Consider the following 12,492-nt stretch of genomic DNA (forward strand, 5'->3'; position numbering starts at 1 on the left):
CGCCCCCAAGATTAATTGCCGTTTAGGGCTTCGCCCCCCTTAGTTAATGCCTTTTAGGGCTTCGCCCCTCCGCGCCCCCATGATTAAATGCCGTCTAAGGCTTCGCCCCCATGATCAGTTGCCTTTTAGGGCTTCGCCCCCCGCGCCCCCAAGATTAATTGCCGTTTAGGGCTTCGCCCCCCTTAGTTAATGCCTTTTAGGGCTTCGCCCCTCCGCGCCCCCATGATCAGTTGCCTTTTAGGGCTTCGCCCCCCGCGCCCCCAAGATTAATTGCCGTTTAGGGCTTCGCCCCCCTTAGTTAATGCCTTTTAGGGCTTCGCCCCTCCGCGCCCCCATGATTAAATGCCGTCTAAGGCTTCGCCCCCATGATCAGTTGCCTTTTAGGGCTTCGCCCCTCCGCGCCCCCATGATTAATTGCCGTCTAGGGCTTCGCCCCCCTTAGTTAATGCCTATTAGGGCTTGCGCCCCATGAGGCTGGGCCCCCCGGGCCCCCTTCGGGGCCCCACGGGGCTGCGCCCCTTGTGGCGCCCCCTTTTGAGCCCCATGGGGCTGCGTCCCATGAGGCTGGGCCCCCCGGGCCCCCTTCGGGGCCCCACGGGGCTGCGCCCCTTGTGGCGCCCCCTTTTGAGCCCCATGGGGCTGCGCCCCATGAGGCTGGGCCCCCCGGGCCCCCTTCGGGGCTTCACGGGGCTGCGCCCCTTGTGGCACCCCCTTTTGAGCCCCATGGGGCTGCGCCCCATGAGGCTGGGGCCCCACGGGGCTGCGCCCCTTGTGGCGCCCCCTTTTGAGCCCCATGGGGCTGCGCCCCATGAGGCTGGGCCCCCCGCGCCCCCTTCGGGGCTTCACGGGGCTGCGCCCCTTGTGGCACCCCCTTTTGAGCCCCATGGGGCTGCGCCCCATGAGGCTGGGCCCCCCGGGCCCCCTTCGGGGCCCCACGGGGCTGCGCCCCTTGTGGCGCCCCCTTTTGAGCCCCATGGGGCTGCGCCCCATGAGGCTGGGCCCCACGGGGCTGCGCCCCTTGTGGCGCCCCCTTTTGAGCCTCATGGGGCTGCGCCCCATGAGGCTGGGCCCCCCGGGCCCCCTTCGGGGCCCCACGGGGCTGCGCCCCTTGTGGCGCCCCCTTTTGAGCCCCATGGGGCTGCGCCCCATGAGGCTGGGCCCCCCGCGCCCCCTTCGGGGCTTCACGGGGCTGCGCCCCTTGTGGCACCCCCTTTTGAGCCCCATGGGGCTGCGCCCCATGAGGCTGGGCCCCCCGGGCCCCCTTCGGGGCCCCACGGGGCTGCGCCCCTTGTGGCGCCCCTGGCGGGGCCCCATGAAACTACTCGCTTTGCGCCCCCGCGGGGGTGAATCCATTGAATCGAAAAAAACAAATCGGCGCCCATGGATCGAAAAAAAAAAAAATCGAATCACGTGTTCGATGACGTCACCGATCTACGGACGACGACGAAGACGACGAAGACGACGACGACGACGACCAAGGATATTTACATACAAAGTCTCTTTCCAAATTATAGATTAGATGTGTCTGTGTGCGATAACGCCCGCCGTACTATAATAGTCGTTTCGATTTGACATATGTACGTCAAAGTTAAAACACTGCCAACAAAACGTACGAATACAATACGAACATAATAACAGATCAACAAATACTTCTTTATATACTGTTTGCTACCAATGTTTTCCCTAGGCCAATAAGTCTCTGAGCATTTAGCGCCATCTATTGAAAACTTATTTAGTTAATTCATTTTTCTATTGGTGTTTTACATTGTTTATATGTAGGTAGGTAGAGTTTTTGCCATTTTTTTTCATATTAAACAATTAAATATAAATATTAAATTAAATGTATTTTAAAGGCATTTGAAAAAAATACGACCGCGTGCGGATCGAATACAGGACCGACAAATTTTTTTTAATCAATAGCTTTATATGCCATAACCCATGCGATGATATTTCATCGGGCACAACACTAATATATTATAATATGAGAATTTAGAATAATGGGCGCTTTTCACTTACGTTTTTTTTTAACTTAATGCGTATTATATGAAGAAAAAAAAAATAGTGAGATTAAATGTCGATTCGCGTGCATAGCAACGAAAGTAACTATTTATGCAAAAATGGAAAAGAAAAATAATATTGGTGAAATGAAAGATGTGACATGCACTAGTATCATTAAAAACGCAATGGTTCATGTCATTTTCATGCATGCAAATATTGTAAGTGATCTTTTTCAACTGCTCGAATTCGCTTAAAATTACAATATCGCATAGAAAGTTAATGGGAGTTATGACTATCATCAATTGTGAATGCGTATCGCACTCGTTATATTAATATTACAGTTTAAACTCCGTTCAAGATTTGATGCTTTAATTATCTAGATTTATGTATGTATTTACTCGATTACGGCACGCTATTTAATTTATAAAATATGCGAATCTGCGGCTTGAGATTCACGGTTTAGTAATCGAATGCAATAAATATTTCATCTAGAAAAATGCTCTCGATGCGTATAAAATAATCATCTACTTTTTGCTAAATATATATATATATATATATATATATATATATATATATATTTAGATATAGAATTTAAGGCTCCAGTTTATTGATTCTTCAAGTTAAATCCTTTGGAATGATTTGATGCAAAATTATTCCTTAGAATTCCTAAATTATAATATTTAGACCCAATATATACATAGATATGTATGTATGTACATACATATGTATATGTACCTATGATTTACCTACAAGTATGTACAACTATGTACAACTACATATGTACATATGTACCTACAGCTGCATATGTACCTACATACTATCTACAACTACATACATATGTACCTACAAGTTGACTTTATTTTGATACAGTTTTATTTATATTTTATACATATAGATAATGTATAGCTGCATTTTTAATTGTAGTATGTATGTATTTTTGCATGTATGTATGTGTGTTTATTATTACCCATGTATGTATTTCTTATTATATTTTAGTATGTGCAAAAATGTAGGTACCTAAGTTATTCTGAAAATGTTGACATTTTTTTATATCAACAATTTTTAAATGCTTATTGCATAAATAATATGTATTTAAAAAGATATCTATGTACATACATTTTATTGATTAATTGCCTTTAGAGACGGATTGAACCAGATACTAAGAAGATTGATTTGATTATAATTTTGAAATGCTTTTTATTGTTTATAAATTATGTTACATCTAAATTCTATTACAATAAAACACATCTTAGTTCTATTACAATAGAATACATCTTAGTTTTATTAATTAGTTTCGGATCTAGTGATCATTCTATATTTTACAATTATTTTTGTTAGTATATGTATGTAAGTACAATACTAACAAAAATCTTTGCCTTTAATAAGATAAAAAGCTCAAAAACCTATCAATTTTTATAAATGTTCATAATATGTATTTAAACTAAAACTTCTAAAGTAGATTTTGTTTAGGTAATCCTTTTCTACCCTTCGGTATAGACAAATTAGTACTAAGAAGACGAGTAGAACAGTTCTTCTTGTATCTAGTATCTGTATATTTATGTATGTGTGTAGGTTATTCTAATTTTATTTGTAATATTGCTAGAAAATTACGGGAAAAGTTTGTCCATGATTATATTTTTTCAGACTGTCAGTTAGCTAGTGATTTCTTTAAACTCTTTTAGGTGAATGTTAACATATGAGCCGTTATATTTGAAAGTGGGGGAAGTCCAATTTTCAATTCTAAAAACACTATTTCTGTTTGACTTAATTCACAAATTGTTATCATATCTTTTAATTCGATATGTCCAGAATCTCGGAAAAGCAGAATAAACGTATTACAGTCCACGAGTAATTTTAAATATTGTTAAACGTAAAATATTATATTTAATGATATGCGAAATAATTCTCGAAATTAAGAAAAGTGAACTTATGCCACTTTCTTCATTTCGAGATTTAAGTTTAGTTGTATTTTGAACATGTGACAATGTCTATGAGATCGCAAACCCAATCCTCGATCAAGTATGTCGGTGCCTTGATTTCTACTAGCAATACGCCACGCGATGCACTTACCAAGCGATAATTGCACTTTTTTCGCACGCCACTGCACCGCGATGCATTCTGTCAGGAGAAATGCGCTTCGAGTCGCCTTAGAAAACTCATTCTCGGCGAATTTCAAGTGCACGCTGGTTATGTAAGAGTAAATATGAAACAATTGGTGCGGAATGCCGGATGCGGGGCATCTTCAATGGCCGACCACCTTATATACGGCAAGCAGTGCGTCCAATGCGTCAGTTGCTGATCGACTACAACAGCAAACAGAACATATTTTGGAATACAAGATGACTCCAATCATGAGGATTGCCTTCGCTCTGTGCTTATTGGTTATTGCCGAGACGCACCAGGAAACAGTGAACTCAGTGAATGGAGCACGCAGATCACGCAGGATGGACGTAGAAGCTAACGAAGTAGAAAGCTCCAGGTCTGACGAGGACTCTTGGTGGCCTGCTGCCGAATTCGCTGTTATCCAAAAAGTCTACGATGATTGCAGCACCCAAGCTGAGATGACTGCTTGCCTCAAGTCCAAAGCCCTCAACGCCCTAAGCAGAGCCGTTGAACAGGTTCAAATCAGTACAATTAAATATAATTAAGAAGATTATCGATAGCACAGATGAAACGTTTTTTTTGTGATACAGGACTCAATCCAACTGACAGACGGTTTGGTGTTGGTTAAGCAGAACGATAGCCATGTAGTCAACAATGAATCCAGAGACCTTTCAGGATTAAGTGGAGAAGACAAATTGGACGCTCAATTGAAGAACAAATTCATGCAACTGGTCAACACCCACACTTTAAGTATGGATTTAGCTAGCCAAGGCAGAGGAAAGGGTTAGTTTTCAAGTAGTAAATTTTAAGTAGCTCCATATAAAAATGCTAAACACTATGTTTGTGCTTATTATAGGAAAGAAGGTTCTGCCGTATCTTCTTCTCGGAGCTTTCACAACTGTGAGCATTGTTGGAGGTATCGCTTTGAAGACTTTGGCCGCCATTGCTGGTAAAGCTTTGATCGCTAGTAAAGTGGCTTTGACCATTGCTGGTATCATCGCTTTGAAGAAACTCTTCAGTCACGACGGAGGTCATGGTGAAACCACCTTCCAAGTTCACGCTGATGGACATAACAGGTTCGTATATTGCACGAATCTATTACCCAAAAGTGTATTTCATCCTTTACAGTATTAGTATATGTTGTTATATGTATATAGATGCTTAAGGTAATTTTAACAATTGATTTATAGGAGAAACTACTACATGGTGCGTCCAGCGAGACAGCCAGCAGTTGATCCTTACAGATATTACTACGACCAAACTATGTCATCGACTGCTGTCTGATTTGCCAACGACTAAACACCATTAACGACTGCAACGACTGTCGTCGTCATCGATTCAACCAAATTAGATGATGACAATGTCATCTTTTCTGCACCAGAAAAGGTGACCGCAAACGCTTGGGTGCTGTCGATTCGGCAAAATCTATTGCTATCGTTACTATTAGGATAATTTATTTATTTATTTATGTCTCTTTTGTATATTGTTTTTTTTTGTAATTAATAAAAAATCTGTTAAGTGAAAATATAACGGGAGTTTTAATTTGATTTTAGACGTATTTTAACAAAACAATTTTTAAATGATTTAAAATTTATGTAAGAAAAACATTCAATTTTTTTTATATGATTGGGATTCTTAAATTATACTTTGTTCTGAGTACATACAAATTTATTGAATTACATACTGTTATAATAAGAAAAATATAGTAGTATGGAAATTGCAACTGTGATAATTTTTACTATAATTAACTATGAATTTGAACGGTTGTATTTTAATTTTAACAATTCGCATATACATAGGTAGTACAAAATGTTTCTGTTCGAGAATTTCTCGAGAAAAATTTCTCTTTTCTCGAGATTTCATATCACAAAAAATTGTAAATGCATTGAAAAAAAGAGCAATTACTGATTTTAGACTGCAAATCAAAATGAAATACCATTTAAAAATGATTGAACTTACATACGTATGTATGTATGCATGGCTTTGTATATACATATGCACATAAGTCTAAAATAATAAAGTACTAAATTCAAATATCATTATATGTACACGTTTCAATGAGTGTAATTAGTAAAAGCTAAAAAAAAAATCACCAAATTAGCTTGCAATATTTTCGACAACTTTTAAATGAATATAATAAAGATTTGAATAGGATATATAAATAAAACCATATTTAATTTAATCTTACCATAGATATATGTACATATGTATGTATGGTTATATATAGTCATATTATATTAAGTTTATTAGTCATTAAAAGCAACAGTATTCATTGTATGTTCCGAACAAAGTACCTACATATGCGCTTTAATTCAATTTATCCGTCGTCTGTGGAAGTTTTGCAAAATTTGCAAAACAAAACACGTATCAGTGCAAGTAAAGCACGGTTATTCGTCAAATTAAGCTCGTTAGGTACAAGTTGCATCGAGAATGAATGGAGGGGAAGCTGGAGAGAGACGGTTTAGATGGAAAATTTAACCCTATCACGAGGGGTGGCCAAGGTATTAAATGCGCACATTATGCAAATCCCTGAAAAGTTTCACGGATACCTTAATAGCGATTTTAATACTGTAAACAGATTATGATATATAATAACTAAATGATATTAGAAAGTAAGAAACTAAAGATATACAAGTAAACGAACAAAAGGTCTTCGGTTGAATGGTCGAGCACGAGTAAGACAATGCACTATGCGTTGAATATATGGTAGTTGGCAACGAAAGAAAGGGTTATTTGTCCTCACAACGGCATGTAAGAGATAATGTAGTTACTGTTGAAATTGTGCGGGGATGAAAGGAGGTGGGTGCGGTATAGTGGGTGGGTGGGTGGTAGTGGATGGCTGCGGCGCATTCCAATCACGTACACTTCTTGCGCGATTTAATTTCCAAGGAAAACGCGGACGGATGAATGATGGAGATACCGCAGGCCAGAGGGTAGGGAGCAAGATGGGAAGAGGAGGAAATGCTCCCAGCTCAGGGAGGCTATAATACGTGCTTATCTTCTGAAACACTTTTGAACGTTTCAATGTGGTCAAGCAACTAATTTGTTCTTACACACTGTCACCGAAGAGTAAAGCGAGTTTTAATTTTGTAATATGTTACTTTGAAAGCAGTGAAGTCAATATAAAAACATATATTTTTAATAATTGAGATATACATGTATTACACATACGTATAAGTGGGAGCATTGTTCAAAATTTTATGTGTATAAATATTATCAATATCATAAAGCAATAAGAGTAATCAATTAAAAAGAGACACACATTGTGCAGGAAAATTTGACAGTCGTATAATCCTTCTTTTATGGTATTGTTTTCATAAAATTTGTTTATCACTTGATTTATGTACTATGACTTGAAAATTATTGAATTTTTTATACATTTAATGAACACACCAGTGGCGTGCCGTGACTTTTAAAACAGAGGGCTAAGTATGGACAAAAAAAAAATACATACCGCAACGGTCAATAAAAAAGTATCTACTTTCAAATTACGGTAATGCAGTTATTTTTGATTTTTAAATGCTTTTTATTATTACTAAATTATGTTCACAATACGTCTTACTTCTATTTTAATAGCTACTGATCTACTAATCATTTTCTATTTTACAATTTTAATTTAATTTTGTTTGTAATCATAGTATTATATTATTCTAATGTTAATGTACAGCATAATAGGAAAAAGAGCTTAAAAACCTATTTACAAAAATTTATCGAACAATCGATCAAGAATGCAACATAATAAGGTCTCGTTATATGTTTCCGCGCGCTCTATATAATTCGCCAGTACCGCAAAGGGAACATAGTTGAGATAGCGAGGTCGTGCAAGTAAACGACGCGGCGGACCATACCATAGCAATTTAGGGTCGACTCCATTTAATGTAGGTTTGACTCTATTTTCTGAACTTCGTTAATCCGAGTGAACAATATCAATATGGACAATGATTTGAATTTATTGTAATCGAATTGTTGATATTTTAAATATTTAGGAGACTAGCTTAGTCCCTTTAGTCCAATGACGGTACGTCACTGGTATTTTACTATACTAGACCGAAATAAATGATGTCAAAAATAATTACAATATAGATCAAATTTAAATTTGCAACTATATTTTTTGTATAAAATTAATTTTTGATACAAAAAGTACATTTGAATAATATAATTTTGATGTATTGAACACATGTTATTATATTATGATTTCAAGTGCGGTAAGCAGTTAGGTAGTAAAAGTTATGTAGAACCGTTAACCTACATATGCACGTCGATAAAGTTACTTTCTTCGCATTTTCTAGTCAAGGTCTCGTATCATCACATGTGCTAATGACGGTCGCTTATAATCATCGTCGAGGGGTCGATAACCATTTACTATAAATCTTGGAATTCTAAAATGAAAAATGAACAAGTGGTGTTGAAATTGACACTGAATCTAAACCGATCAACACTGAATCAACATTTGCGGCCAAAACTTCACACTTTATTATTTGTGCTTTAACTTCATAAAACTTAAATGTAAAATATAATAGCAAACTTTTATAATATAAATAAAATAGCAAACTCAAGAAATAGTGAATATTTATAAATAGTATGTTGGAGTCAATGCTATTAACTTTAATCAAACCTATACCTTACCAAATATAACTTTAAATAATATAAACAAACCTAAAGATGCAGACACACATTTTGGTACGCGACTTTTTTTTAGATAGTTTGCACATCTAATCTATACTGTCGCGATCCAGGTCAAAGCTCACCCCCTGGAGTGTTTTCAGTGATATTTTACTATTTTATTTTATAGGTTTGACAGTGATCGATAACGATGATTCCGATATTTGAAGAAACGAAACAGAAACTTGTCGAAATAATAAGATTGTGTAAATTGACAATGATATGAGGATACGCCCATCACAGCTGGAAACCACGAGCACGTCTTGAATATGAATATCATGACGTATGGAAATCACGAGCACGAGCACGTCCACACAATTTCTTCCTAGTCTGATTAATTATATTAAACTGTTATTATTTATTATTTTTATAATTAATTCATCGCAACATATTCACACCACTTAAGATTACCTTTTTTGTGGTATAGGTACATTTAATTTGAATAATTTCTACCAAGCAAAGAGCTACCCATGAAGTCCATTCCTTGGTTTCCATATTTAAAGCATACGAGCGTGAACCAATGGATGACAACACCTGACTATATTTGTATAGCACTTGGCTTTTAACACACCTGCTAGAATCCAAAGTGCATTGATGCTAGTTTCGAATGTATGTATGTACATACATATGTGGGTTCGCAATGCGTTGTAACCTGATTAGCGTCGCATGCGTTTATTAGCTGCGCTCCCGTTCAGTTCACAAGCAACGCAACGGTTGAGTTCCCCTGGCTTAATTGACGCCATCATTCCATATCTTCGAAATGAAATTCATCAATTTTGATCAATGGCCAACGTATAACGCGGTGCGTTCTTCTGTGAAACCGACTATGATTCGAACACTAAACGAATATCTTCAACATCATTCATAACATACATATCTCCGAGCAGTGTTGATCATCAAGGTATGTACATATGTACATATTTACATACATTCAACTTTAATATTGACGATCATTATATTATTATATATGAATTACGAGAAAGGTTTCCTCGTTATTATTACAACTGGCTATAACCATACAGGTAACGGATTATCGTTGATTAGGAGGCGTGTGCCGGTATCTGGTTTATAGTATAATGTTGATATAAAGTCTTCAAAATTGCTGTGTAACAAGTCCTAGATCAGCGTTGGTACAAAATTTTAAGCCTGTCTCCTCAAAATTTTTAAACCAAAAATGTAAAAATGTGACGCGTTCCATAAAAAATCAAATTCAATGGTAGTGGACATAGCATCAACTATTTTTTTTAATAAAAATGTTTTTAAGCAACTTAATCCCCATAAAGAGAACATCATCATTAAATAATTATTTTTAAATTTATTTCAGACACTTATTATCATCGCAAATACTTTTTGTTATTTATTTTTATTTATATATTTATGGTCAAACATTGTATTGTTCATAGGTATTGTAAGTATATTACAAATATCTATAAACAATTATGTTCAAACAGTATCATCGAGATGGACAAATTCTATAGTATTAGTATTTCGAGAAATGCATACATTTTAAAGGGTGGGTAGCATACTTATAATATCAGCAAATTTGAGAGACAGTAAATGTGTAGGTTATTAGAGATTATTTGAACTTATTTGTCTGATTGCCTGCGTTCATCATTATTTTCATAATTTGATGTGATGTATGAATGGAATTTTGATCTTCTCCCTTCCATTTAGGTCTTGTGGGAATGTTTTCTATTTAATTCTATATATTAGTGCTAGTGCTGGTTCTATATATTAGTGCTGGCTATGGATGCAAAACATCCTCTACTATGTATTCTGTTCATTCTTTTTATTTGATATTTTTTATTGTGTATTTTTCTTATTCTAATTTTTATGTGTTATTTATCATTTTTTTCTGCTTTTGCTTACTTCTTTTTATTCTTATGTATTTTTATTTTGTATTTTTATTGTTTCTAGTCCACTGTGGCGCATTAGGTTCTTCCTGTATCCAAGATCTGACGAGGAATAAGATCCGCACTCACTAAAGACAGGTCTATAAAGGTAACAGTAATATGAATCCGCTTTGGACCGCAATCTGGAATATTTGGATCCAGACAAGGCATTGTATCGCCGTTTGATTGCTAGCTGCTTAGGTGTTAATAATGCAGATATGTGTACATTTATATAGTCCTATAGTTTCACGACCCCTTTGCATAAGCAAATATGCCGGCGACTGGCTGGTGCGGTTGCAGGGGGCGAGCAAACATAGGATGATGCACTGGTCATCACCTGGGTTAGCCCTTTGTGTGCTTCTGACGTACCTTTCAAAGCTGCCACCGAACGAAAATCATGTATGGATATATACACCTACATATGTATATATGTGTGTACATATTTATAAATGTGTTTTTGCACATGTGATTTTTTTCTCATTTATTAAATGATTATTGCTTCTTTTGTAATTGACCAGGAAGGCGAATTAGGTTTACCTGTTAGGCCTTCCTGGTATGAATATATAAATAAATAAAAAAAAAAAAAAAAAAATATATATATATATATATATATACATATATATATATATATATATATATATATATATATATATATATATATATATATATATATATATATATATATATATATATATATATATATTTATATATATATATATAATATGTATGTATGGTTACCTCATACTACGCAATGGGTCAAGTGTATGGTAGAAATTGCACTAACAAAGACAAGGCTCGTCCTAAACTTGGACGTAAGTCATGGAGGGGTAGTTTGGACTTTAAAATGGACATCGGTGTGTGGGGGTGGTGGCGGGTGATTCGGGGATGAGATTGGGGTGTAGTAGTCCACGTAGCGGACTGGCTTGATCTGGGGCAAATTTCATTAAACTGTGTGCGCAGCACTATGGCTTAGCGATGGCGCTGTAATTTCCTGTACGAAGCTTATCACAGAAATGACGATATATGTGCGATTGTACACACGGTGTTCACCAGGGTCGAAATGGACTCGATTGCTTTCAATTTTAGGTTATTCATTTAAAAATACTACCATATAATATTGCTATATGTACCGGCAGTATGTTTCATCTAACAAAACATTTTATTTAGATGTTTGAAAAAGCGGTTCACAGATAGCAATTTTCATATTGAATATTTATTTTTAGGAGAAAAAACATAAAAGAGCCTTGTAATAAAAAGACAGCATTAAAATGAAAAGCAGTTAGTGAACTTAAACATCGCATACCAAAATTATATGGAAAATAATCTGCACGGTAATGTACAATGTGTGTAATCTAATATATGTATGTATGTACGGGTCTACGTGACGAGACAGAATGTTAAATTACAGAAAACACAAATATCGGAAGGCAAAGATCGAAAATCGAAAGATCTTAAGTCGAAAGATAAAAAAAAGGTGCATGGTAAACGGTACATACTCACTTAATTTGCGCGAGCAGGATACAACAGGAACAAGAGGAACAGGCTTTTCCTCCCGTATTAATGTGCGCGCGCAGAATAGCCTGTTCCTCTTGTTCCTGTTGTATCCACAAATATCGGAAGGCAAAGATCGAAAATCGAAAGATCTTAAGTCGAAAGATAAAAAAAAAATGGTGCATGGTAAACGGTACATACTCACTTAATTTGCGCGAGCAGGATACAACAGGAACAAGAGGAAAAGGCTTTTCCTCCCGTATTAATGTGCGCGCGCAGAATAGCCTGTTCCTCTTGTTCCTGTTGTATCCTTCTCGCGCAAATTAAGTGAGCATGTACCGTTTAC

General features: G+C 36.9%; 1 protein-coding gene across 1 annotated transcript; it reads left to right on the top strand.

Moving 5' to 3' along the window:
• Positions 1 to 4,442: 4,442 nt before the first annotated feature.
• Osi21 (Osiris 21) lies at positions 4,443 to 5,271 on the top strand. The gene is made up of 4 exons (XM_077427873.1): positions 4,443 to 4,616; positions 4,692 to 4,884; positions 4,958 to 5,177; positions 5,268 to 5,271. Exons 1-4 carry the CDS (start codon positions 4,443 to 4,445, stop codon positions 5,269 to 5,271), a joined length of 591 nt encoding a protein of 196 aa, XP_077283999.1.
• The last annotated feature ends 7,221 nt before the right edge of the window (positions 5,272 to 12,492 follow it).

The sequence above is a fragment of the Arctopsyche grandis genome, chromosome 3 (assembly GCF_051622035.1).
Source record: "Arctopsyche grandis isolate Sample6627 chromosome 3, ASM5162203v2, whole genome shotgun sequence".
NCBI lineage: Eukaryota > Metazoa > Arthropoda > Insecta > Trichoptera > Hydropsychidae > Arctopsyche > Arctopsyche grandis.

Coding starts and splice junctions, on each gene's coding strand:
- Osi21 (XM_077427873.1), top strand. CDS start 4,443: ATGGACGTAGAAGCTAACGAAGTAGAAAGCTCCAGGTCTGACGAGGAC. Junction 4,617..4,691: donor TAAGCAGAGCCGTTGAACAG/GTTCAAATCAGT, acceptor TTTGTGATACAG/GACTCAATCCAACTGACAGA. Junction 4,885..4,957: donor TAGCCAAGGCAGAGGAAAGG/GTTAGTTTTCAA, acceptor TGCTTATTATAG/GAAAGAAGGTTCTGCCGTAT.